The sequence below is a fragment of the Hippocampus zosterae genome, chromosome 14, assembly GCF_025434085.1.
Source record: "Hippocampus zosterae strain Florida chromosome 14, ASM2543408v3, whole genome shotgun sequence".
NCBI lineage: Eukaryota > Metazoa > Chordata > Actinopteri > Syngnathiformes > Syngnathidae > Hippocampus > Hippocampus zosterae.
Window position 1 is genome coordinate 9,225,252 of NC_067464.1, and position 26,568 is coordinate 9,251,819.

The window sequence follows — 26,568 nt, forward strand, 5'->3', positions numbered from 1 at the left end:
ACAAGTGAGTTTAGTGATACGCCCTAGGGACGATTCATACAAAAAATCAGACAAGCATTCCCATTTCTTAAATATCGTAATTAGTAGACCTTGGTGAGTTTTTTTCGCCGCCATCTCAAACTTTCATCCGCGCGATTCCTCAGTTTGCGTACTAAAATAACAACCCGCATGCGCACATCTGTTGTGTCCCCTCCCACCCAACACTGAAAACAAAACAAAACGAAAGTAAATTAGAAGAAACACACTCACACACCACACCACATCACAAACACACTTACAGGCGCAGTGAAATCGCGTGGATCACACAGTCAATTCAAGTGCGGTGACTTTTATAATTAAACTATATTTGGGTACCGTGAAAAACACAGGAAGGATACGCTACAGGTAACGATTGTTACTGGCAAATCCTCAGGCTTGCCGTAGTTTTTTAGTTTGTTATTTGTTTTGACTGAGAAATGTCCGTGCGTCCCAAAAACGCACAGTGGCCAAAATCAACCATGATTTTAAACTATGTATTATCAATACAGTATTCATTATTCCAAACATGTGAAAGCATTCAGCAAACATAACTGGAATCGAGCAAAAGGACTCCAAATCCCAACGGCCAACCCCGAAAGTGAACTGCCCACTTTAATGACTCCAGCGTTAACGCAAATTACTTAGTTCAAACAAACATACTAGCGCGACCGCACAAACGTGACGACTATGCAAAAATAACTAAATAAAAGACACGAGTATTACTGAAAGGCTTTACCAGCTATTTAAACTGCCGATCGCGAACGCAACAAACCGTGATTGAAACTAACTGTGATGCCGCTCTTTATACGTTGCGTTCACTGTCACCTGTCAGTGGCAGACCCGATTCTCTTAAAGCGCCAGAGTTAAACCATCAACATGGAATTCCTTGGAAGGAATTTTTTCGATTTGCGTGTGATTATTGCGGTCCTAATACAAGTGTTTCGAGGCTCTAATTCCTCATTATGTCCGAGGACCGGAATTCCGAGGCCAAGGCCAAGGACTTGACTCCCAAGGCTAAGGACCGCCCCTCGGTCGTGGAACACATCTCTGCAATGTATGCAGCGGTCCTCAGGTGTCTTTTTGACGCCGACGCGGCAGCACCCAGAGCAGTCTGCCTCTCCCTCCAAAGCAGGGGGGGCGGGGGGTGGATTACTGCAGCGTCTGTTGGGCCCATATGCCGCCAAAGTCTTGATTAAACTCTTTGTATGTATAAGACGCGCTGTGGAGACCATCTTTAATCTCTCTAACTTTGGGCACTTTGCAGGCTCCGAGGTTACAATAACAAAACTGTGGACGCGTTGTTTCCATGTACGAAGCTACTTTTTTGGGGCTTTTATTACGCGACCTAAATCGCCTTTAAACCAACGGGAGTGCGTTGAAAAATCTGAAAGCAACTTCGAATTTAACTTCCACACATATGTGAATTAAAATGTTACGCAACGTATTCAAGAGAGGACTTTTATTCTGAGTATGAACCGCTTTCTTTCGGGTTTCAGAAAGTTAAGGAGTTGTTACCACAGCGCAGACTCTTCTCATGAATATTTACGGGTCTGTCGGGCGAGCTATTGTCTCCTCATTCAATTGTTTTATTGTTTGTCGCCATAATGAAGCATGCATGCACCCGTTTCTAACTAACAAGGGAGAAAACCTGCACGTACACATTTACGCTTGAATGTAAGTTCTGTACTGCTCAACCTTCAAAATATCTTTCCACCCCCCACCCCTTTTTTATTTTTGAAATAAATGACGCGCAGGCGCACTAACCAGCATCCGGGAGCGAAATCAAAGTGGCTCTTGTCTTTTTTAACGCTTCGATTATTTCAAGCAAGCTTTTAATTAGCGCGCTCCTCCAGCGGAGGCTGCAATGAAAGAGAGATTATTGGCAATGTCAAGGATACTTAATTGAATGTTGGACTTCTAACAATTAGCCAGCCATGTCGACTCATTACACATCCCATAATAGTCTGTGACTTTGTTGGTGAGTTTTAAATAGCAGGTATAGAAAAACACAAGCGGCCGTTTTCATCAGACAGCATCTTGACACCTCACTCGTAGTCACAAGAACAGAAGACTGGGAAAAGTTCTCATCTTGGTGGAAACGGTGTCACTGCAGGTTTCACTGATGTAATATATTTAGCTTTTTTCCGGTAAAAAAAAATCGAACGACACTGCAAAATGTGTGTATAATTAGAATTGAACGTGTACAGGCAATTCAGAGTATAAAGACCATTCTCAGACCAAAGCCATTGTGTTATTTCCAAATGCTCGTGGACCACATGTTTGGGCCCTGAATGGGACCCACTGTTGCTAGGTGAAAATATTGGGATTAACATCTTTTGTGAGATTAAACTGCTGGGCCTTCACTTGTTGTTAGGGCTTTTCAAAAATTGGAGCTCCGGAAGTGAGGGAAATAAAAGCGTTAAGATGCGCATCGATTTTATTACATTTCTCAAGCGTTATTAAACCCCATTGGGTTATTTTTAAAAACTAATTTAAATGAGGTCAAAACAAATATATAGGCTTGAGCAGATCACATTTTCTCTCCCAATTAAAGATACTTAAGACTCATAACTTTGCTTGTGAAAACATTTCACATTTGATTTTTTTTTATTATTAATGTCCTTATTAAAATGCCATACAACCCAAGTGATGTTTCCGCGCGCTCAAAACACGCGTGCACACACACACACACACACACACGCACGCACGCACGCACACACGCACGCATTCACGCATACACGTATTCATATACACTCAAAGATCGTCTATTAAGAGGAAAGCTCAAGGGACCGTCTGCTTTTTATTCTTCTTTTTCACGTCTTTTCGGCGGGGAGGCCTCAGCATCTTTGGAGCCGGTACCGGACCCAGAATCGTGTTGATATCCAGTGGAGAGGAGCCTTTGCGTGCGTGTGTGGGTGCGTGACAATGTGTGTCCGCGTGACAATGTGTGTCCAACCTTTCATAATATTACTACCACTCGGAAAGTCTCATTTAATCATTAGCTTCTGCGCTCTCCCTCCAGAAAAAATAAAAGAGGTTCGAAGAGAGTGTGATGCGAGGAGGGGCTCACAAATTGCATACAATACAACAGATCACAGTTTCGAAGGCTATAGCACAGATAAAAATAAAAATAATAAAAATAAAAAAAACACATGTACCATTTATATAAGACACACATTGATTGTCTCTTAGAAACTACGTATTGATTCTTTATAAACACTTTTTTTTCTTAAATAAAGTAGTGCATCCATGTCCACGCAGCATCCTCATCGGAACAAAGAAGTAGGTTCTGAGTCCGGGGTTCTCGTTCCGTGGCCTTGCGTGTGTAAATGTGGTGAACTTGTCCTCAACAGGTGCACGAGTGGAGGGCGCACTGATAGACATGGATGAGGGACATTGGGGGCTACAGGTGAAGGGGTAGAAGTAAAGAAAATCTCTTTGCCAGTGCTAAAATAAATTAGACCTCTCCTCTAAGAGAGGGTTATACGTCCAAAATGTTGGAGGCGGCCCCCCTCCCAGAGAGCCGTTTTAACAAGGGCCCGCACAGTGTCCGTGACGGAGTGTTCACAGGACCTGGAATTTCCACGAGGAGGTCTGATCCTTATAATCCAAGCAATCGGCATTGAAGTTCAGCTTCCACGACGCCGCTTGGTCCTTATAATCCAGGCAGTCCGCCGTGGAGTTGAAGCCCAGACCGGACGTGCCGTAGCCTTGCGTGGACAGCGACGCCGGGGACTGGTTGAGGTGGCCCGCCACCGCATTTGTGCTCATCGGGCTCAGGGTCGAGCCGGGGCCGGACAGCTGGTGATGCATGGGGGTGAGGTAAGAGCCGCAGTCCATGCCGCCGAAGTAGGACGTGGAGCCGGCGTAGCCCTGGCCGTAGCCCGAGGCCTGCGTGTACGTCATGGGGTACGATCTCTGCATGCACGACGACGACGTCGACAGCGGGTCCGAGAGCGGGGAAATGGAGGCCGGGCTCCAGATGGACACCGGCGCCGTGCTGCTGGAGATGGCCGGGATGGCCGTGGCGGTGCTGCTGGGGGGAGTGAACTGGCCGCTGGCGCCGCTCTCGGAGCTCACTTCTCGGCTCGGGGAGCTTTTCTTCTTGGTCGGCCGCGCCTTGTTCTGCCCCCCGTTCTGCTGCTGCTGTTGCTGCTGGCGACACTTGGCTCGCCGGTTCTTGAACCACACCTGCGACGAGAGCATTGCAAATATGCGCTGCAATAAAAGTGGCAAAGGTTCTCCGTCTCCCTCGGGAACGCCGACATTTTCTCGATTTGCTTTTCCACAAAGTTATTTGTCGACTAGAACGCTTCGTTTCTCAATTTATGAGACGGGTATACACACACACACACACATTTACACGCACACACACTCACACACACAAGCTCACTCACCAATGTACACACAAATCATATTGGTTTACAATCTTTTTAAAATTTGCATTTCATGTTTCCGTTAGCCATTTAAAAACGTCTCGAATTATTTTGATGTCGCCCGATGGCAAATAGAATAAATAAATAATAATAATAAAACAATACAAACCTCAAAGGTTTGGAAACAGAGTTCATTGTATTTTTGGGTTGTTTTGAATTATTTCACCAATGTGTTTTTTTTTCAGTGCCTTGGATGATTGCCGAAAATGTGAAATATTAGCAGTGACATTTTTTTTAATCTTCGTGATCATCTGTCTTCGGCGCAACAGCAATCTTTATTTGAATTGTAAAATCACAAAACGTGTGATAAATTTGAAATCACTCCTTTAAAAAACATCGTCGACTAAACGCCATTCATGGTCAAGTCATGTGACTTAAAACTGAATGTGTGCTTTTCTTAATGTTCTCAGCTGATTGGTTGCGCAAGTACATTTAATCATGCCACACTCATTCCATCTTAAAGGCCAAAAAAAATCAGACTGGCTAACTTCTGTTAAACAAACACCACATTTATGCTATTTACTTGAATTCAAAGTTAATTTTTAAGGCTTGTTTTCATTCACTACAATTTTAAGGAAACGAATTTTTGAGCCTACATGTCTCAAAAACTTGTTTCCTTAAAATCGAGCTATCAACGGGGGGGGTGGGGGGGGGTGGGGGGGGGGTGAGAACAACACTATACTTGCAAACATTAAAAGGGCAATTAAAACACTCACTTACAAAATCATGCACATTTAGCTTTGGGGCAAAAATAAGCAAGGAGCATTCGCCTCGAAGCCCATCTTTGATTTTGTCTTCTCGTTTTTTTTTACTGTGTCTTGTTGTTATTTCTTTTATGACTGTCACTTGACTGACATATTTTGAATAAAACATGAAATTCCTGCTTTTGTATTTTCATGTTCCCCTTTCTCCTATTTGCTTTACTCGCTCTAAATATTTTCCTCCAAAGATGGGGTTTTATCACCAAAGCAGAAGCTTAGCGACTCACCTGTACACGCGACTCAGGTAGATTGATTTTGAGAGCCACTTCTTCGCGCATGAATATGTCCGGATACCTCGTTTTAGCGAACAACGCCTCCAAGACGTCGAGCTGCGCGCGCGTAAAAGTAGTCCTCTCTCTTCTCTGCTTCCTTGGCGTCGCTGTAACAGCCGGAGAAATATGCACAGCATGAAAAAAAAATATTCTAACACATTCAACGAGACTTTGAAATAAAACAACACACGGAGGCCGTGTAACTACAATTTGCAAGGCTTTCGGTTTCCATCCAGTTGCGTATTTGTGGTTCATTACCTTTGCTGGTGTTAACGAATATAAATTTGAATTCACAAAACTTCATCGAGCAGATTCGTGACATTAGTTTGTCTTTATTCAAATGGAAATATTTGTTTGGGGAAGAACTGGACATTTATTTATCCATTCGAAAAGTTGGCACTCACCTGGATAGCCCACGGATGGATGCAAGAGGTCCATTCCGGAAGTGGTTAAGCTGAGCCCATTGACTGTGTAAGGTGGTTGCTTTAGATACGACATCATGCTAATGTTCGTCTGGTGGCTGAAGTTGGAGAAAATGTTGGAAATGGATGGAGCTCCTGATGTGCACCTGCTGTCCTGTCGTCCAGTGCTCACGCGCTGCTCTCTGTTGACACCTGACCACAAAGAAAAACGCAACGACATTTTACGTTTGGGAAATAATCACACACACACTGCACAAATACATACATTTTATTTGGGCACAATTGCCTGCCCGCAATACACAAATATAAGAACCGTAAGCAATTTTTCCCCTGTTTTTAATTGTTTATAAATGTGCACGTTTGTTCAAGGCATGAGGTCGATTCAAATATTTGAAACGATTCAATGAATTGTCACAATCTCCGTGCATGTTTTTTCAAAGCTCGACCTTCATCGCAAATATTTGTTTTAATAAAGGGAATCCGAGTTCTGACTAACTGTATGTGCTTGTGTAAACGTCACTTATTCGTTAGTCTGCCTCTTGATTGTATTTCTTCGTCTCCTAACGGTTTTAACCCCATCGTCCCAATCTGTCACGTTGAAACCCGTGGACCAGTTGCACATTGTCGCTCAATAATCATTATCGTCTTCGTCCTCATCCCCATCCCTGACCGAGTTTAATTATCAAAGGTCTCCTTCTTTTAAATTGATTAATTTATTGATTCATGAACGAGCTAATCGAAGTGGCAAGTGAGTGGAGATGATTACACTGCAATTTTCTGATAAATATACAACGAGCACCCCGGATGAATATTTTTAGATGTATGTATTTGAGTTTTCAAATCATTATCGTTTATTTCATTCGCATACTCTGGCATTTAGGCAACAGAAATTATAATTCTCAAAACATTTCTGACGCCTAAATTATTCATGCTAATAGTTTATTAAATGTGATGTTAGTTTGCTGTCCATCCAATTAAATAATGTAACGTGAGAGGCCTAAAATTGATCATTTCTGATCAACTTGTCAGAGAACGCAGAACGCATCACGCACAATTTGATTTACATTTTTCAACGGACAATTCTAAATAAATTAAGAACACGTCCTCCTGAAAAAAATGGACTTTTCTTCTCTTAAAAAATGGTTTGTTTTACATCGAGTCCTCATCAGAATATGTCACTCTTAATTTTAAATTCTTCCGATATGAGCCAAAATAGCCTTACTTTTTTTGTTTCGTCTCGTGCCTCGAAATTGTTTTATTTCCACCCCTTGGGGGAAAAAACGTGTTTTCCAGTTGTTTTCTGTCTTCGTGTCTGTGGCCGATGTCTTTTGCCCTGCAGGGCAGATTGAAGACGGGCCCACCTTCGAATTTCCAAAAACGGGCGATCTAAAACGAATCCGTAGTGAGTAGGGGGGGGGGGGAGTGAACCCACCTTGGTCCTGGAGATTGCAAACGTCTTTTGTGTGTCTTGAACGAGTGCGGAAAGTCAAGTGAGGGCAACTGCGTCCGGCGTCAATATCGAAAAAGATGCCACAAGGTGGAAAAAAAGAAGCAGAATCCACAGTTTCAGAACACAAACTTCAACGTGGAGCGTCTGCGCTGGGTTTTGAAGCAGTGCTGCAGCAGCGAAATGATGATGACGATGATGATGATGAGGATGAGGATGATGGAGGAGGAGGAAGAGGAGGAGGAGGCAGCATAGGATTTGTTGGTGTGTTGGGAGTGAAGTGCTTGGAGTTGGACTTTGTACAAAGAGGCAGCCAATAGGAACTCAGCTCCCACACACCCTGGTGGTGGTGGTGGTGGTGTGTGGGGAGGGAGAATATTATTCCCCCTCCCACCCCAGATACTTTTTTTTTTGGGCCCCACTGTCCTCATGCAATGGCCCCGCGAGAGAATCTTTCGCGTCGGCTGTAACAAGTGGAGTTTAAAACTACAAATCACATTTCCGTCCAAATTTATGCATTAAAAAAAGAAGACAATCAAAAGAAAATCTTCCACTGCCGCACTCTGACTTCTTTTTTCATGTAATTTTCATCGCGTAAGATGAGTTACAAAATCACGAAAGACAATCACGCAATATTATAACGTTCCAATAATAAACGAACGCAATGGATGTCCCTCTGTATGTCACGTTGCGACCAAAGAAGAGAAAGAGTTAAAAAAAATCGAGAGACGCCTTCCTATCACATTCCCGCGACGTGTCGCATGCAGGCAAAAAAAAGAAGAGGATTTAGAGACTTATTCCTTTAAAAAAAAGCGCCCTTTCATCCGCCGAGCAGTTAGTGTGTCACTATTCAGCGGGCCTGTGCCCACGTGCGCACACAAACAGGAGCTCAGTGAAGAAGAGGAGGAGGAGGATGAAGATGTTCACATGGCAAGCCGAGCTGCAAGGTAAAACAATTTGGTCTCATCATTTGCAGTTGCAAACGTGGTATTTTTCGCTTTTAAAGTATGCGCCGTTTTTTTGCTTGAGGAATTGCAAAAACACTGGCGCTCTGCGTGTGGTTTGCGTTGCTTTATGCTAAGTGGAACACACACACACACACACACACGCACATATACGTAAGATTTTTGAATATTGATGATTGGAAAGCTTTGAACACACGTCGGAGGCTTTTCAAGGTCTCGGCGTGCAAGCAAGCACCAAAGTGTCATCAAGTGCTCGCTATCCCCGGAGATTTTTGCAGCCGAAGAACCCCCCCCCCAAAAAAGTTGGATTTCTTTCAGCCGTCAACGCTCACCTGAGCAGAGGGATTTGTTATTTCTTCTCGGGGACGCAGCGGCAGCACAGGTACTGACACATTGCATCATTTGGATGATTAAAAAAATATTTTTATATAAAATAGAATGTACGTTGTTATACACTGACATTATTTTAAATGTAACATCAAAATTTGAATGCGACAAACCTTATTGTTTTTAATCTCCATTCACATTTTAGGAAATTAATTGTGTTGAGATACTTCAATCTTAAAATTTAGATTTTTCTTTCAATTATGACCAAAACAAAAAACATTTATTTTCAATACTACCTGAAAAAATATTGTATTCTTGACATTTAGAAAAACAACATGACTATTATTGACTTTTTAACCTTACATTTATTGAAAGTTTGATGCAATTATACTTCAGGGCCAGTGCCACTCGTGCCAAAAATGCACATTGGACCTTCTTTTCGTCTCCACCGTCATCCGTTATATTTTTTCCAGCCACACCGGGTTGATTTACTAAAGATCTCCCGGCGCGTTCTATTAATAAATGTTGCAGAGCAGCAACAATGCCGCGTGTAAAATGAGCAAACGAGCGGGTCTGTGCGCCAGTTATCTCGCCGTCGAAGTATAGAGCTCAATAATTGATGGGCCGCTAAAAGCGGGCCGTCCGCGGGGAGCGTGCGTGTTAAAAGGACGTTTAAAGGCACAAGGAGTTAAGCGCCCCCGGCGGGCTGCAAGCGCTCCCATGCACCGACTCCCGCCTTTTATCTCCGCCTCTGCTCCACTCCACCTGAGGCTGTGCATTAAAGCAGACAGGGCCTCCTCCAACCTGTGATTCCTTTCTCACTTTGTCTCACTCACTGCACCTACTTTGATAGCCATGCATGAGGGACTAGGAAAGGGCTCAGGGGTGGCAGTTGGAAGGTTTGGGCGAATTAATAAGGCTATGCATATTATTGCCAGTATACTAAAAAAAGACACGATAGAATAAACATATGTGCCATAAATAATTAAGGAGAGCAAATGGAAGACAAACTGGTTGGTATTTACATACTGGCAGACCCCCCGCCCCCACACACACACCAGCACACAAACAGGCACGCGTATTTACCCCTTATACATCTTTTCTTCTTGCTTCATATCTGCATGCTTGAAGAATTTATTCTGAGCTGAAAAAAGAAGAATAAAGAAAACTCTGCAGTTCACTTTTGTTAACAGTATATTTTCTTTTTTGCGCTCTTTTAATTTTTTTCTTGTTCTTCAAAAATATACGATCAGAGAAAAATAGCAACAGAATTGGATCAGTTTGGCTGCAAAACATTTTTTTCCCCTCTGAATCGTGCAGCTAAGTGAAGCCTATTGGATCAGCAACTGTGCATGTAAGAGGGGGGATTGGAGCTGACAGAGGATCGTCATAAGCTGTATTTTAATTAGCCCGCGAGGCTCAATAATAAGTACAGTATGCCACCTTTACGATGAAGGTGCACTGAATGTATCCAAAATGGACAAGCAGTCACACCCATTGTCCTTATTAATTATAAAATACCGTGAAGGTCATCACAACACAAGAGGAAAACCAACCGGGTAGCCACAGTTCACTTTTCAAATGAGGAATCAGACTCATCCTGTGTTCTGGCGTTGCCACAATATTCCATGAGAATAGGACGCTCAACTGCATGTAAAAATAAATAAATGAATAATTATCAAATAAAAAAAATACATATAGATATATACATAAACACACACACACACACGCACACACACACACACACACACACACGTTGCAAAGAAATACAAGTAATAGAACTTGTTTACATGTTTACAGTTGTCACACATATTTGGAATTCTACGTCTTCCTATTTTGTCCTGCATTTTCCGCACAGAGCAAATGTGGCCCCCACAAGGCCATGACTGCAAGTGTGTGTGTGTGTGTGTGTGTGTGTGTTTGCCAATTTCACGCCTTTTAATTAGAGCTGTAATTGTTGTTGTGTTGTGTTTGCGCAGGAGTTCGCCGACAAACAAACGGATGCAATTAAATTCACTGTCATCTCTCATCATCATGGAGGAGGCAAGAAGGGAGGAATAGGAGGGGGGGGGGGGGCACACAAGGCCAAGTCAAGGTTGACTCAAGAAGAAGAGGTCCACTCGCAAAGACAGAAAGTGAACTCTCACTTGACAGTCTTCCTCAATGCATGAATTGAGGTGTGACAGGATGAACCCAATCCCTGTACAAGACAACAAGTAATATCTCTTTGATTCACAGTATGCAGATACTTCAACATGTTTGGACATTTGGGTGACATTTAAATTTCATTGTGATAAAATGTTGTTCCAAGACACAAACTTTCATTGAACATGGGCTAAATTCCACTCAAATACAGCACTAGATTACTGGTATTTAGATTTTAATGTTTTATATTTTATGTTTGATCTTTATGATATAGGGCATATCGATATTTGCTTTATTAAAGTGCTATGTGAATAAATAAAGTGAGTATATAATTAGTCAATCAATAATGAGTCAAGTTGAGTTTTTTCATAGAACACTCAAAAATCGATTCGCTAGCGGAGCATATACTTCATATTCAATGAATAGGATGAATAACGGTAAAGACATGGCCCACTGAACTACCTTTTGAATGAATGAATTCATCTTCAAGTATTTGAATTATTGACAGTGTGTTATCATTCAAACAGTGATCTCGGTAATTTTCTCAAACTTTTAATGCCAACATGTTTTGACCGTTATGTGTGTCAAATGCACTTTCTCAATTTACAGCACATTTTCTGAAGATGCGTGACGCGATGAATCACAACAACATTGAATTTATCGGAATCAGCCATCTTTGTTGTTTACATTCGCCTGGAATGCTTTGGGGTCAGACTTGGCGGAATCTGAGTGGGATTAGTCAGAATAAGTTGCTGCGGTAAATGCGCTAGCCGTGTCAAGGGTTAGCATTTAGCTTGTTTTTTCCATCTTTTCACAGCAACCCTTTGTAAGTAAGATGCTTGTCAGAAATGTATCTTCTTCACTGCCACGAGGGCGATGATTACTACCCAATGAGCGACTCCACAAAGTTTTTAGGTGCACTAACAGCTAAAGCTATTTCTAGCTTGCGGCGTCTGCATAAATAGCCAATTTTTCCCTAAACCTCCGACTACTCACGGTAGCTAGCGTGAGCCCCGCAAAGTTTTTGTGAACCGTCTTGATGGTTCTTCTTCTCTTACCACTTTTATTTTGATGATTCCCTTGGCATTCGATTCTCAGTTTTGCTATTCATATATTTGTTATTTGTTTAGTTTTACAGTAAAGGTCAACAGGAGCGACATCAATTCTGATTTTTTGAAGAACAGTGAGCGATCCGTCAAACTGCATCCACCACGCCCATGAAAGACCGAACGTGTTTGAATTGGAGAGTTTTTAAAAGTTTGAGTATTGACGTAGCATACCGGTATTGGTGCATCCCTAGTGTGTTTGTGTTATGCAGTGAGTGGAAATGTGTTTGCAAATGCCGGCTTCAATTGCACCTCGCCTCTGTAGGCATCCCGCGTGCACGTGGAGGTGTGTGCACGGCGTGCTAAAAGCTGCCCTGCAGACCGGACCTGTGGAGTCTTCAAAGGAAGAGGAAGTCAAAGTGGGGGGGATTTGTTCAGGCTTATTTGGCAACCTGGGATTTGAATTGGATTCTGGGAAGCATTCATAACACATTTGAAAACGTTACATTGTGAGATTTCATGTTTAATCCCCATCATAATGTATTTTTGGGAGATGGTCACAGCGCTTGCACTAGTGTGAGTATTCATGATTCATCAAATGTTTTTTTTTTTCATTGAGCCGTGAGGGGCTGTGAGGTGTTGGAGAGCTCCTGAAGAGGAAACTCTTCCCGATTTAACCTTCGGTTGCACTGTTTTGTTTATCTGACCTGAATATGTGATAGGGTCAGTATGTTGGCCTCCACCGGGATTCACTTTGACCTCCCTCTCTTATAACCCACAGTGGATTAGACCTCCCTGGGAGGGAGCGTTACATGTACACTTCTACGGTTCAATAAAAGTGACCCATCACTGGCATTTTCCTCTATTCTTTTATTTCATGCAAAATAAATATATTTATCCCCCTGAACCTAGCAATTCATCCCTCCTTATGAAGGGGAGAAAAGTATATACACTGGGAATGCAAGTGTGTGTGTGTGTGTATGTAAACACACACACACACACACACGTGCACTACTTTTACCACTTTAAGCATTTTACCTTTGTTAATGAATCCTTCAGAGAGATACCATTTTCCAATAAATGCATCCTTGTTCTTTGTCTTTTTTTTTTCAATTAGCTTGGTATGACTTTGTTAAGACTTGATTAATTGCTATAAGGTGTGCAATAAAAGTGACCTATTACAAATTGTGCGATTATTTCAGATTTGTTCCACCCCCGCACCCCAAACCCTAACCCTTTCATTTGATACAACTTTTACAAGAAGGCTCCCTTTTGCTTCTTGCTAGAAATCACCAGAACTTCACTCGCTAATGTTGTGAATACTCAATCAAATCTTAAGTTGTTGGAATTGTTTTTTGATGAATCTCAATTAGTTTTCAATATAATTGATGACCTTTAAAAAGATTTACAGCCCCGTTAAACTCATGAGACTTCAATAGATTGACGTGTGGAAACCGAAGCGAGAGCTAGCAGAAATTTTTCCACCCACCAATGACTTTTCATTTTGTACCGACAGTATCAAAGAAGTGTGAATGTTACAGCATAATATTGTAGTTGGACAACAAAAAAAGGCAAGCTTTTTTTCTAGCATTATGAGCTGTTGCTAAAATGTACCCTTCGCTTCCAGCTCAATTAGGTTTTGAAAATATCTGAATGCAGTTCAATAACGAACCACAACAGGAGCAATAAATACATCAGCCATATGTATCACTCAGAGTACATCATTAGTTGCTTTATTTCTTAACCTTTACAAACATAATCAGTGGTTTTAATGGCTTCAGTACTTTTACCCCAGTTGAGCGCTGAAACAGTGCGTGTGCGTGTCTTGTGTTTCCCCGTCCAAAGCCCACTTTGCTTTGAATGACACTTTGGCGATGCCCCCAGCTTGCCAATTGGACTTCTCAAGTGTACCCCCTGTTAGTGCCAACGGTGCCAATTCCTCCCTACGCTTTAATATCTCTCTTTGGGCCCTCTCTGGCCTTCACCAGTGAAGGCTCCTCTGTGACAGTTGGACATCGTCGGCGCTTTTTGGGAGACAGCGGCGGGTGTTTTCCCAGCCTCGGGCCTGTGGGGAATCTGTGATGGCTCGCCTGTCAGCCGGCCCCTCCCCTGTAATTAGGAGAGTAAACAGAGCGATGGGCTCGGGTTGTGGGATGAGGGGAGGGAACGGAGAAGGGCGGGGAAGGGGCCTGACTGCTCCTGTCTTACTGCTGCTTGAGTTGTCCTCCAGCCGATTTGGCTTGAGAGACATATTTATCGGATGATGTTGAGAGAAGAAATGTTGCTTTTTCTTTGAAGAGAGACTGAAGTCAAGCCATGATGAAGAAAGTGACCATTCTTATCGTGTCCCTCGAAAAATGTGTGCGATTGTGAAAAGATGTAATATATATCGAGCTGAATATCTGAAAGTCAAATGAATTGAGTTGAGTATGGAAAATGAGTCCAAACATTTATTTACAATAATATGCACCCCTACTAGTCTAAACACTGCATTATTATGAATATTGCGTTTGTGGAAGAAGAATTAGGCTGCAAAATCGACCTGTTTTTATCCATCTCAGAGGGCGGCCATTTTGCCGCTTGCTGTCGACTGAAAATGACATCACAGTCGCTCAGGGTTCAGGAAACCACCAATCACGGCTCAGTTCTTTTCTGAGATTGGTCAGGTGACGTTCACAAACTGAGCCCTGATTGATTGCAGCCACTGGCTAGTACTGACCAATGTGTCAATGTGTGTTTGTGTGAAAGCTTACAAACTTGAAGCCATCATTCGGGAAATGTGCGAAGAATGTCCTCATATTCAATGAAGGAGAACAGAGACGCAATAAAGCAAAGTTCATTTACATATTGAAATTTAAAAAAATAAATAAATGAGATTGTATTTGTAGTCCTTCTACAGCATTTGAAGGTTTGCTTTTCGGCATTCACTTACTCTAGAAACCACAACAAGAAGAGTTGTGTTTTATAAGTACCGGTAGTTTAACAAAAAAGAGTTTGGGACTTTTAAAAAAATGTGTTACCAGTCTGATGATGTATAGCAGCTTTCATAGAAAATACTTCACTCTCAGCATTCATTTGTGTAAGTTGTTAAGCCAGCACAGGTATAGCGATCAACTGGAGGCCTAGGGTGATATTTTGTGTGATTTCCGTATTCACACAATAGTGCTATGTGTGAATGCTGAAAGACAAGCAGTCACACAACAATGTTAAAAAAAAGACAAAATGAGAGCAGTGCTGTTGTATTTACATTTGAACGTGTTTGTTTTCTATCAGACAGTCACAATACAATGCAGCCCACCTCTAATCCTCCTCCCCTCCTCTCCTCCTTCTCCTTCCTTACCTCCCTCCTGGTTGCTGGGGGGACTCGTCAGCGGCTTCTGGAATTTGTTGGGGGAGCTAGACTTGTAAAAGCACAGAGCTCGGGACCAGCTTAGTGGCTGTGGTGGGCCACCCCAACCGTCCAGAAGCCCCTCACTCTCCCGGGCAGGGAGGCCGGCTGCGGGAATGACACGATCGGGAGGGGAGGAATGTTTGCGGAAGACCTGCCAGCGAAGCGCCATGCGGCCAGCGACGAGCATCCTACACACAGAAGAAGAGATCTTGGCCAATGGAAACTCATCCTGTCAGTGTCATTTCACTTGCGCACGGTGCTAAGTGAGCTGCTTGTCATACACGCAGACACGGTGGCACCACATCTGACTGCTTGGACCTTTGTGACTTCAAGTCAGCCCCTCTCGAACAGAATGCACCAAATATTGTGCATGGTTAGTTTCAATGGAACTCACTCAAGTGTGCATCAACCACCATCTGTCTCCATTACGCGAGCATGATCACATGCACTAGTTTCTGTGTAAGTACATTTTAAATCAGATGGTGTGCATCAGAGTGTACATGTGGTGGACAGGGAGAGCGCAAACGGAGGGGTCCCCGGGTGCCATTGCCAACTTTTTTTCTTTTTTTTGGTGGTCCAGAGAGCCATGCTACAGCATCATGGTCCACAGCATGCAAAGACATGGGGCAGATGGGTGCAGTGTAGCAGCACAACCACCCCCCCCCCCCTACCCCCTTCTCTTCCCAAATGTGAGGTAGTAGTGGTGGGAATGGCACACCGAACGAGAGGGAGTGTGTGTCCATGGCCGAGACAGAAAAAAAAACTGTTGGAGTGCTATTCGGGTTCCCTTTGAAATCCAAGTACAGGGGCACGAGCCCAGGGAGGAGAGGCAGCGTGGCCCAGCGCCTGCTTAGACAGGCAGTCACCGTGCTGGGCCACCGTCCAGCCCGGGCCCCCCTCCCAGCCCAGACAAGGCTGTCTGGCCTGAGTTTACCAGAGTTGGGCGGCCGACCCCCAGTGGACCGGCCAGGAGCTCGACATTACCGGGGACCCTCTCAGAGACTCCATACGACCCCCCGCCGCCGCTACCATCCCCCACTCCAAGGGGTGTGTTCCCTCCTCCAGCACCCAGGCCTCTGGATGGACGCCCGGCGTTGTCTGTCGCTGATGATAACCCCCGCCTCGCTACCAGGCCATTCAGCCTTCGGGGGCTGTGCAGGTCCACACATCGCCATGGCAACAGTGGCACGGCAATGTGAGTGGGCAGCATGCCAGGTGCTGCCAAAGTGGGACTGATGGAGGACATTTTGAGGGACTTCTCAATCCCTTCACCTTCATGACGTGTTTGCTAAGTCGCAGACCTCTGATGCTTAAAAAGACTTTTTATCAAAATAGGAACTCATGGAAATGAAATCAATCAATCCAGTCAACTTTTTAACTTAAAACATTTTTGTTGTTGTTGTGCAAGTGTCAAAATTGGCTAAACTTTGACTTGTTAATAAATCGAAGAGGGAGTGTTAGTTATTATATTAGACCAGGGGTGGGCAACCATAAATACTCAAAGAGCCATTTGGAGCATTTCCCACAGACACCCCCTCCCAAAAAAAAAACCCGGAAGCTACAAAATCCTTTTGACATTTTAAGTTATCCTACCGATAGTTCTGTTATCACACTTTTTCTCATGCCATCCCTGCCCAGAAAAAACAAAAGAAAAAGCAACGTAAGCTTGTCCTGTGTGACTACATGCTGGTCGACAGTTTGACCTGAAGATTTTTGTGCTGCTTGAAAATGTTTTTGTCTCTCAACAATTTGGTAAAATTCTAAAATGTAAATTCTGTTGGTTGATTGTTGACGTTGTATCCTCCCACCACTCTTTTTTAAAAATTTATTTATAGGCACTAAAAACCATCCTTCCATTTGTTTTGCATGTTTAAAGTAAAACCTTGAGGGAAGAGAATTGACCCGATACATTGCTTCTGTATTTAAAGAGACCTTGTCAGTGCAACATTAAGCTTGCGTAAACACAAGTAGTTCAACGACATTCACAGCAGCCACCTAAAGTTGACTCCACGCCCACTCTAAGCCACTGGGAAGACTCTGTAAGTGGCGCGCTGCTGTTTACCCGAAAGTGGATATCTGCTGTTTGTTTTCTTGTTCTGCTCCCCGACTGTAAACACTGCCCGGATTTCCTTGAGTGCTCTTTTAAAACGTGCATGTTGGTGCCTGCGCGCCATGTGTTATATTTGCTGATAACGGGATTTACTCCAATTGCGACTCACCAGTTGAAAAAGGTTAATTGTCAGCGCAACCGGTAGAATGGCGACATGCAATAATTATTAGCCCGGGTTGCTTTATTATTTCGGGATGCTAATTAGGCATTAACTGTGCTCTCCTTTTTGGATCACCACTTCAATCGAGTCTCGAATGGCGTCAAGTTTACTTTGACATCCATTTATCAAACTAAAGGAATGCTGTTTTGGAGATGTCCTTACTGTGTTTGCGATTATGAAAGGGACGAGTTATTGATCCTAAAATTAGCAGAGGGGATTTGGAGAGATTGCTCCATGGAGTGCTTCTTCATTTTAGTCAATATGAGGACAATGTATTGTATTTCTGGGTAGAATGGTTTGGCGTGCATCAAAGAGGAGGGTTTGATGCATGCAAAAATGTGTGTGTGTGTGTGTGTGTGTGTGTGTGTGTGTGTGTGTGTGTGTGTGTGTGTGTGTGTGTGGTGGTGTGGGGTAAAGCACTCGAGCACTGATTTGAAATCTAACTCAGTTCTTGCCCCGCTCACAGAGAGTGTGTGTATTTGGTGTGCCACCCATGTGGATGAGTGTGGCAGCAAGACGAGGTGGAAAGTGACATGGAACGAAAGCAAGAGATCAAGGCATGGCTGCCAGTGCATGTCATTGGCCTACACTCTCATCAAATAGCCCCGTGCTGCTTGTGTCGCTGCCCAGACGCAAATTAATTTGGACGCATGGAAGGACTGCAGAGCTGGAGACTCATCTCTGCCCTTTTAAAAGAAAAGACACCAGCGGAGAGCACTTCTCCAGCAAAGGGGGTGTGTGACGGTGGCTTTCAGTGGACTGTCTGGAATAAGATGGGAGGGAACACAGGACATGCTTGAATGTGCTTGTCCTGCTATGATGACAAGATGGCTCAGCCACCGCTGCGCCACCGGCTACCCGGGCCCTCCCTTCTTGTACTCCCCCCCTCAGGACAGCAGTGAGGTGGAAGGGAGCGCAGAGGCGAGGCGAGAGACTGGACGATTTATGGTTAGCCGCCGTTTAATCTCCTCTTTGGCTCACAGCAGATTCTTTCACGACATACCTTACTCCCTCCTTTGCCCAAATCTGGGCCTACTCATCTCTAGGTGTGGGCTTCTATGATGGCAAAGGGGGTGGGGGCAGAGAAGGGGGCTCACTAACTCTGAAATAGAACATTTTCACACAGTCCAAATTGGATACGATTGCCTCGGGAGTAAAGATGTCCAAAGATGTTCGTTAAACACTATTCATTCATTTTCAGAAGCCCTTTATCCTCACTGGGGTCGCAGGAGGTGCTGAAGCCTATCACCGCTGTATTTGTGCGGAGGACACCCTGAACTGGTTGCCAGCCAATCGCAGGGCTCGCAGAGACGAACAACCATCCACAATTTGGAGTGTTCAATCAGCCTGCCATGCATATTTTTGGAAGACGGGAGGAAAGCGGAGGACCCAGAGGAAACCCACGCAGGCACGGGGAGAACATGCAAACTCCACACGGGAAGGCCGGAGCTGGAATTGAACCCAGTACCTCTGCACTGTGAAGTCGACATTCTAACCACTCAACTACCGGGTTGCCCAAAATAACACTAGAGAAGTAAAATAGTTCACTCAAGTGTCCAAAAAATTCCAACATTAAGTCGAATCACAAATGAAATTCGTCCATCTTACTGCTCAGCGGATGTAATATTTGGCGTATAATCCAGAGATGACGATGCAAAAGGCATCACGTAGGCCACTGCCAAGCTCCACTTTTCCTGTTGACTCCTTCCCTACGAAGGACCCTAAAGGCATCCCATTGATCACAACAACAACAAATATGTAATTAATAGCTGTCTAATAGGGAGATGTTATTTAAGCTGCTCACGCGGTTACTTAAATCAATTTATACATTCGATCTGACTGTGATTGCTCTGAGATTGCTACGGATACCCGATCCAGTTTGCCGACTTCTTTTTTGTTCATGACGGCAGCCACACCTTGTACATTACTATCAAATCTTTTTTTAAATGGTTCAAAACCTTTTCACTTTCTTTTTCAAATTGCAATTTGCTGATGATGCTTTGCTGAATGTTTGCGTTCAGTATTGCAACTGGACATTGACACATTTTGCGACTGATGCTTTTTGCGGTCGTTGTGTTTTACCTCAACCAGACTTGCCCACTTTGGCCTTTACGGAGAGCTTTTGCTCATAAAAGTTGGCTTATTCCAGAAAAATTTGACCTCCTCACCTCTGAAATGATTACTTCACTCCTGACCTTAATGTCAGCAGTTGCACTTATTTTCTGGAAGTCTTCCGGCGGATGTTATATATTTTATTCTTTTCACATTTTTTTATCACTCTTTGTTGATGCTACTTCTTTTTGAATTAGGTGTTGCAAAGAACAAACACCAAAAGAAAAAGAAACACCATCACAGACCAAATGTGTTGATGGTCGCTGATGAAATGTAACATTTGACTCACGGCTGCGGCTCGACTAATATGTACGTGTGTTGGTGAAAGGGTTGGTCAAGGCGGGGGGGGGGGGCATCTTGCGCTTCAGCGGACCCTCGTCAGCATGTCGTTAACCTCCCGCGGCTAAGGAGAAAATAATCAGGCTTGTGTGTATGCTTAACAGTCAGGGTTTATTTGTGAGGTGCCTGGGGAGGGTCGGACCCCCCTGCTGGAGGACAAGGTAACAAAACTGCAGCATGCTAACTGAGGGGGAGGCACTCACCGGGTGCTTAGGCAGCCCCCCCCCACCCCCTGAATGCTATTTTAAGTCGCTTCAATGAAGTCTTACACAATTGTTGTGAAAATCCGAACAACAACAACAACTTTAGGGACATTTTTTTTAGCAGCGGTAATAGAAACCAAGTGTGTGTGTGCGTTGGGGTTGGGATCACATTTTATTATCTAATGTTAGGATATAATGCGCCCTAATGCTGAAATAATGTCACAATGAAGCATCTTGGGACAAACCACTCAGTAGTGTTTTCACTCAAGAGCAGTCATTTTTAACCCATTCAGGGACAGCGGTTACTACAGTGGACAGCGTATCATGTTATCAGGCTACTAGTTATCATTATTGATGCATGAAAGGGTTAAAACGTATTGAAATGGATTTCTTTGGTGTTTCGTGCATGAGCTCAATTTGTCACGTGTTCTTCCTAATTTGCGGGAGCCTGATAGCTTCAACCAAGTCAAAGCATTGAAATACTGTATGCAGTTCTCTATTTGTTTGACAACCACAAGCACAAGCGAAAAATCATTTAAAGGAAAAAATAAAACCCTGATTGCATAACTTAGACAACTCTGGTGCTGACTTGAAATTTAACACATGTGAAACTTTACATGAGATTGTACATCAGCTATGGTCCAATATCAAAAGTGAAATGAACAAAGAAGGCAACACTTGTTTCTGTTTCCCGAGCTTGCCAGTGAGAGTGCCACTCAGGGTGAGTTAATGAGATGGGGGGGGCAAAGGGGTGGAGGGGGTTGTTTGGGGTGCGACAGGAGCAGAACAAGAGCTTGGTAACTTTTGTAGTCTTGTGATCAAACACCAGTGGTGACTCTGCAAACTTCTATCCCCTCTTTTCAGCATTTCTTCTTTCTGTGCACCCACCCCCATCCTTCTTCTCTACAGTAGTCATGCCCCTCACCATTTTTCTACATCTTATCCCTTTTAATTAGAAAGCAAATTCTGCAGCCTGCAGAGACCTAATCCCCTTCAAGGCAACAATGCACAGAGTGGCTTTGAACAGCCCGACCTGCAACCCTCAACCCCCCCACCCACCCCCGCCCCCTCCTCCACACTGCTGGACTTTTCATGGGGAGATGGCAAAGGTGGGTGGGGGGGAATGGTTTCTTCCCATTATGACTTAAAGATACACTGCGCAACTACTCCATTTGCACGACCGCATATTTGCATTTTCAGAACGTTAACAGTAATTAACAACTAAGTGACACGCAACGCGCGCGTGTGTGTATGTGTGCCAACGGAGTCTATCTCGCCTCTGCTGATTTGCATATATATTAATGTCCCTTATTGTATAGATTAGATCCCATTAGTTGTGGCGAGTCTGCTACAAGGTGCAGCAAGGATGGCAAAAGTCTCGTTATTATGTTTAGATTGTTGCTGGGTAAAGAAAAAGAGGTTAGGCCTCTGGAGCAAGGTTAAGGGTGATTAGAAACTCGAACTATACTAACAAAAGGCTCAGATTAGATTCTTTAAGCCCAAAGGGGCAAAGTCTTTTTAAAATAGAACTCCATTAAGACCGTCTGTATCAGCCATTACCAGCATTCATTCCTTAATAAATGTCTATCTGGATGGAGCGCAGTGTGCTGGAATTAAACTCGTCCAGTTGTTTCTGGAGCCAATCTGCCACCAGTTTAAATGGCAGCAACAAATTTGAAGGCGACAAAACATTTTATATACTGTAATTGTTATCTGTGTTATTACTTGCCGCATTAAAACCTTATTGTCGTACACCAGGGCTGCCCGTTGCGTTGATCGTGAGCTACGAGTCGCTCGCAAAAGGGAGTGTCATTCAAGCGCATGGCATTAACTCAATCACTGCCAGTCCTCCGCGTTTTATGAAGGGGATATAATATGCCGTAGTTGCCTGTCAGTGAATGAGTAAAAAAAATTAAAGTAGACTCCCTCATATTGTCAGTTGTGAAATTTGTTACTTGATCGACACATAAAGGCAGCCAGTTAGATGGCTGCCGCATGCTTCTCTGCGCATGCGCATGCATGGGCACAAAGTGGCAAAACTATCAGTTTCCATTTTGTTCCGTCTACTCTAAACTTTATGATAAATCAACGAATCGATCAATAAATAAAGTAGGTAGATGATTTGGACGTAGTCATTTCATAAGTCGCTTGAAATGTGAAAAAGTATTTTTCTTTTAAGCGCTGTGAAATGACAGCAAGCTCCAATTTTTTAAATTTGCAGTACAGTATATTGAGCGCATAGGAATGTGCAATGAACCTGGTGCCGTTATGTAACTTGTACATATGATTTGCCGCAAAATTATACAATTGGCTACTGATTTATCACTCAGAGGTGAAGCATCTATGACGCTTTTCCGAGTGTTCTTCCTCTTATAGATCCAAACACATCTCCCTGGCAATGTCAAGTTTACACAAGAAGTGCGCAGTTTGTGAATGTAATGTAATTATACGTGTATGAATCAGTGTGTTCAGTGTATGGAAAATCATTTACAGGTCTTTCAGCTGTGTCACCTTTCGCCTCTCACTGTACCAACGTTATCTTAAAGGGGCTCAAGCACACTCTTATTGACACACTGGATGATCTTCTACAGGAAACCAAAGCCATTACGTTAAATAACTTCATTTAGCTCCCACATTAATCATTGCTTACCTAATTAGCATTGATAGAGATGCCCTGAGCAGGGGATTCATTTACTCAAGGCCCAATTAGTTCCCCACACTGTCAGTCTGTCTGTCACATGTTAGTGTGTGTGTATGTGTGACAATGAGACAGTAAGAGTGGGCTGCCTGGATGAGCAGACAACTACAGCGTGGGTCACACACTTTGCCTGAGGCCATTTTATTCCTCTCCTACTCAAGGGCTCCATTTAGCAAAAAGCTACTTAGGCATTATTCTAATCCCAACCCAACTATGTTCTTTAACATCCTAACTCAGATTTTACATTATGCACACTTGGCATCATGGCTTCTGAAACTGTCATTCATAGTCTTGTATGGACATCGTCAATGAGGGTGAGCAATATATTAGTATACAAGTTAAAAAAATAATGAAGCACTGCATTACAGTCAAAGTGGATCCCCCGCCCCCCCACCCCCCCAAAAAAATTATGCAAATGGTTGACTCGTGGCTGAACATACAGTAAGTTGCTCACCACTGTTTCAGTGCCTTCAAGCAAGGCACTGGATCCCCTCCCCTATCCAAAAAAAACTTGGTGCAACATCTTTGGCACTCTTGTTTTGTGAACGTGATGATGGCTAAGCAACAACACAATCTAAAAAGAGCAACAGGAAAAATATTGTAATAACAATGTAATAATTATTTTTTAATTATTTTAAATGTTATATATTAATAACATTATTATTATGATTATTATTACTATGATTATTCTAATTCTTATTATACTCCTGTTTCCTACCACATTCCAAAAAAACATGCATGTCAGATTAATGAGACACTCCCTAGGTGTGAGTGTGAGTGCATTTTTTGGTGCCTTTTCAAGAATACAACACATATCACATAAACCCACAAGCAATGAGACCATGTGAATCACAAAACAATGCATTTAGGACCTTTTATCCATCAACACTAATGTCTGTTTCGAACTAACCCTTTGGTATTTTTGTTTCCAACTCTGACTCAGGTGAGTTAATGATCATTTCGAGCTGTCAATTAATATGGCCCCATGGGAGGTTACATATTTTGACATGATAGAGAAGACGCTGACTTATTAATACAACATCATTGCTGAATGCGCTATAACAACCGCACATTAGCATGTGAAAACGAGTGACTTTGACTTGAAACGTGTGCATTTCTATGAGTGTATCTGTTGTTTTCCCAAGCCTGCACTGGCTTTGAGGTACCGCATCCTTCTACAGATGGGTTGTGGGGGCCAACGCAGGTCACGGTGAGGACTGCTGGGACTTGCAGGGACGAGCGCTCCAATGGGATGTGCTTTTTCTTTCCCCTTCTTGTATAGTTGTGTTGTTTAAATGTTTTACAAACTTAATTGGCATTCCCCGAGGAGTGCCGCCAGCTGTCGGGCCGATTGCGGGGGTTCCTAATTTGGTGCACGGCGAAGGCTCGCTGCCTGGGTATAGCTAGCAGAGCGTGGAGCAACCCCGCTCACTGCGCATGGCCTGATCGAGCCCGGGGTTTGTTTGTTTTCACCTCGTTTGTTCGGCAACTGGAAGACTTTAACAGCTGCCATCTAACAAGCAGAATGTAGATCAAATCAAATACACCGCGATGCTCCACTGGGGCATTGGAAAGATGCTCTTAACCATTGGGGAAGCTGGCACCAGAGCTGTTGTACTTCATGAGACGGTTACACGATCACAGCTAGCTCGGAGACACTAGAAGCAGTGTTTTCTTCCATCAAAACTACCAAAAGTGACAGACTATGATCATCAAGGGCTCACTTCCTTGCCGTAACTTCTTGTTCTTTTTCTGACCTGAATCTCAAACCAATTAAGTCTTTCCACCACCCTTTCATTTGGACAATCTAATACCACTGGAGGATTTCACAGGTCAGGAGAATGATTAAAAAAAAATAAAGTTCAACTTAACTTTGGTTTTTATATGAAGAGCTAATTCCGATAATAGAGGGGAGCAAAGCGCTTGAGAGCATTAAAGGTTTACTTGAGAAATGATAGTGGATAAGAAACTGAAATGGCCAAAGTACAGCCTTTGGGCCACATCCAGCTGGTCCAAGGTCTTTGACAGGTCCCGGCGGGCTTTATCAAGTCAAAACAAAATGCAAAATATTTGGTACTTTTCTTGTGAAAGTGGTGCTTTTGTTTTGATGTGCATGGGTGGGCAGCACCTGTCAACAAGAACGATGATGTGCCTTCAGTCTTCCAGATCTCGTCGCGACATTCATTCATTGATTCTTCTGACTATTTTAGGAGCCATTTTAAAGCAAATGACACGCGACAAACAAATGACAATAGCGGCGATGCCGTACGTGGTCGTCGTATTGCTTACATTCCTGCATGGTGGAGGGAAGAACGTCAATGGGATTTACTCCGATAATCATCTACGAATGATGAAGACGAGTTTGGGGTCGGTGCGCATAATGTCAGCACATTTTCAAAAACATTGAAATATGGATAAACAATGTTTTTGTGAATTTTGATCAAATAGTGATGCAATGGCCTTTTAATGATTGTTTATGAATATAAAGTGGAAATGCTCCCCCAGATTTTCTTTACAATAACGCCAGGAAAGCAGGTGAGGCGTGATTGATCGTTCCCTGAGCTCTGAGCAACTGTGATGTCATTTTCAGTCGACAGCAAACGGCAAAATGGCCGCTCCCTAATATGGGTAAAAACGGGGGAATTTTGCTGCTCAATTCATATTCGACAAATGCAATATTAATTCAAATGCCGTGTTTAGACTTGCGGGAGGTGTGGACAACAAATGATCAGCAATATGATTTTTTTTTTTTTGTGGGCGTGTCGGGAAAAAGTGATATGAAGTGTTTGGTCAATATTCTATGATTTCATTACAGTTGCAGGAAAGAAAATCACCACAAAGCATTCACAGCGAGTAGATATGAATTCAGGAAAGAAAAAGGTGCAACGCCGATCAAAAGTTCACATGCACGTTGCCTAAAGTTAAGAGTTGACATGCAGGGTTCTCTTAGGTCAACTCATGCCAGCGCGCCGTGTCGGAAAGGCGTGTTGACTCTGTGCACATTATCACCAAGGCGTGGTGCTGCATAGTCACACAGGATAATCGGGCCGCTGTAACGGCGCCACAGTGGGGAATGTAAAACTTGCAGATTTTTCAAGGGTAAACAGGACTCATCTTGTGGTGACGACCTCCGCGCTTTGAGATCATCCACTGGCACGTTTTGAATCCGTTTGATATTTGGTGTGCTTTCCTCGAGGATGCACGTCATGCTCTGAATGGTAGATGGACAACAGCAGGAGTTGGACTTGCTGTGAGTCATGTTTCCGCCTCGCGCTGAAGTTCGGTTGAATATGCTTTAGTTTAGAATTGACAATCTGATGTGTTTTGGTTTTCATTGCGTAGTGCCGAGGTGGCGTGACGAGACCATCCTTGTGTTTTCTATCGTGCTTGTACTCGTTCGGCAGCCGGGAGATCTACACTGTGAAAACTGTGATTAAAATAAATAAATAAAATAAATAAATAATGAATATACACCATTATTTAATTTAAGCAAAATCATCTTCAAGTTAGAACAGGAAATTTGACTTGGTCAGCAGTCCCAAGACAAGATCAGAGATGACGAAAGAGAGAAATAAATTCACAAGAAAATGTCTGTAAATTGTATAGTTTATTTTAGGACCAACTCATGGCCAGCAATACAAATAAAAGCTTTGTGACAAGTTATAATACTTAATCAAGACTTTTAACAGAAAAATGTAATAATAAATTAATAATTC

At 43.3% G+C, this 26,568-nt stretch overlaps 1 protein-coding gene and 2 long non-coding RNA genes across 3 annotated transcripts in view; 1 reads left to right on the plus strand and 2 right to left on the minus strand.

Annotated features, from left to right (window-relative positions):
* Positions 1-2,799: 2,799 nt before the first annotated feature.
* Positions 2,800-7,627, minus strand: otx2b (orthodenticle homeobox 2b). The gene is made up of 4 exons (XM_052085340.1): positions 7,342-7,627; positions 5,892-6,101; positions 5,443-5,594; positions 2,800-4,209 (listed from the first exon to the last, which is right to left on the minus strand). Exons 2-4 carry the CDS (start codon positions 5,986-5,988, stop codon positions 3,583-3,585), a joined length of 876 nt encoding a protein of 291 aa, XP_051941300.1. The 5' UTR covers positions 5,989-6,101; positions 7,342-7,627; the 3' UTR covers positions 2,800-3,582.
* Positions 7,628-7,854: 227 nt separating this feature from the next.
* Positions 7,855-11,228, plus strand: LOC127614174 (uncharacterized). The gene is made up of 2 exons (XR_007966412.1): positions 7,855-8,703; positions 10,628-11,228. It is a non-coding gene; the product is annotated as an uncharacterized LOC127614174 (long non-coding RNA).
* Positions 11,229-15,229: 4,001 nt separating this feature from the next.
* Positions 15,230-26,568, minus strand: part of LOC127615080 (uncharacterized) — a 33,401-nt gene continuing 22,062 nt past the window's right edge. The window contains exon 2 of the long non-coding RNA XR_007966807.1: positions 15,230-15,418. This is a non-coding gene — a long non-coding RNA (uncharacterized LOC127615080). The remainder of the gene's footprint in view (positions 15,419-26,568) is intronic.

Bases quoted from the DNA above. Each gene is read 5' to 3' on its own strand.
- otx2b (XM_052085340.1), bottom strand. From the start codon at position 5,988: ATGATGTCGTATCTAAAGCAACCACCTTACACAGTCAATGGGCTCAGC. The intron at 5,595-5,891 runs GTGAGTGCCAAC...CGGCTGTTACAG, and splicing joins TCCATCCGTGGGCTATCCAG to CGACGCCAAGGAAGCAGAGA. The intron at 4,210-5,442 runs GTGAGTCGCTAA...CTCTCGTCGCAG, and splicing joins TACCTGAGTCGCGTGTACAG to GTGTGGTTCAAGAACCGGCG.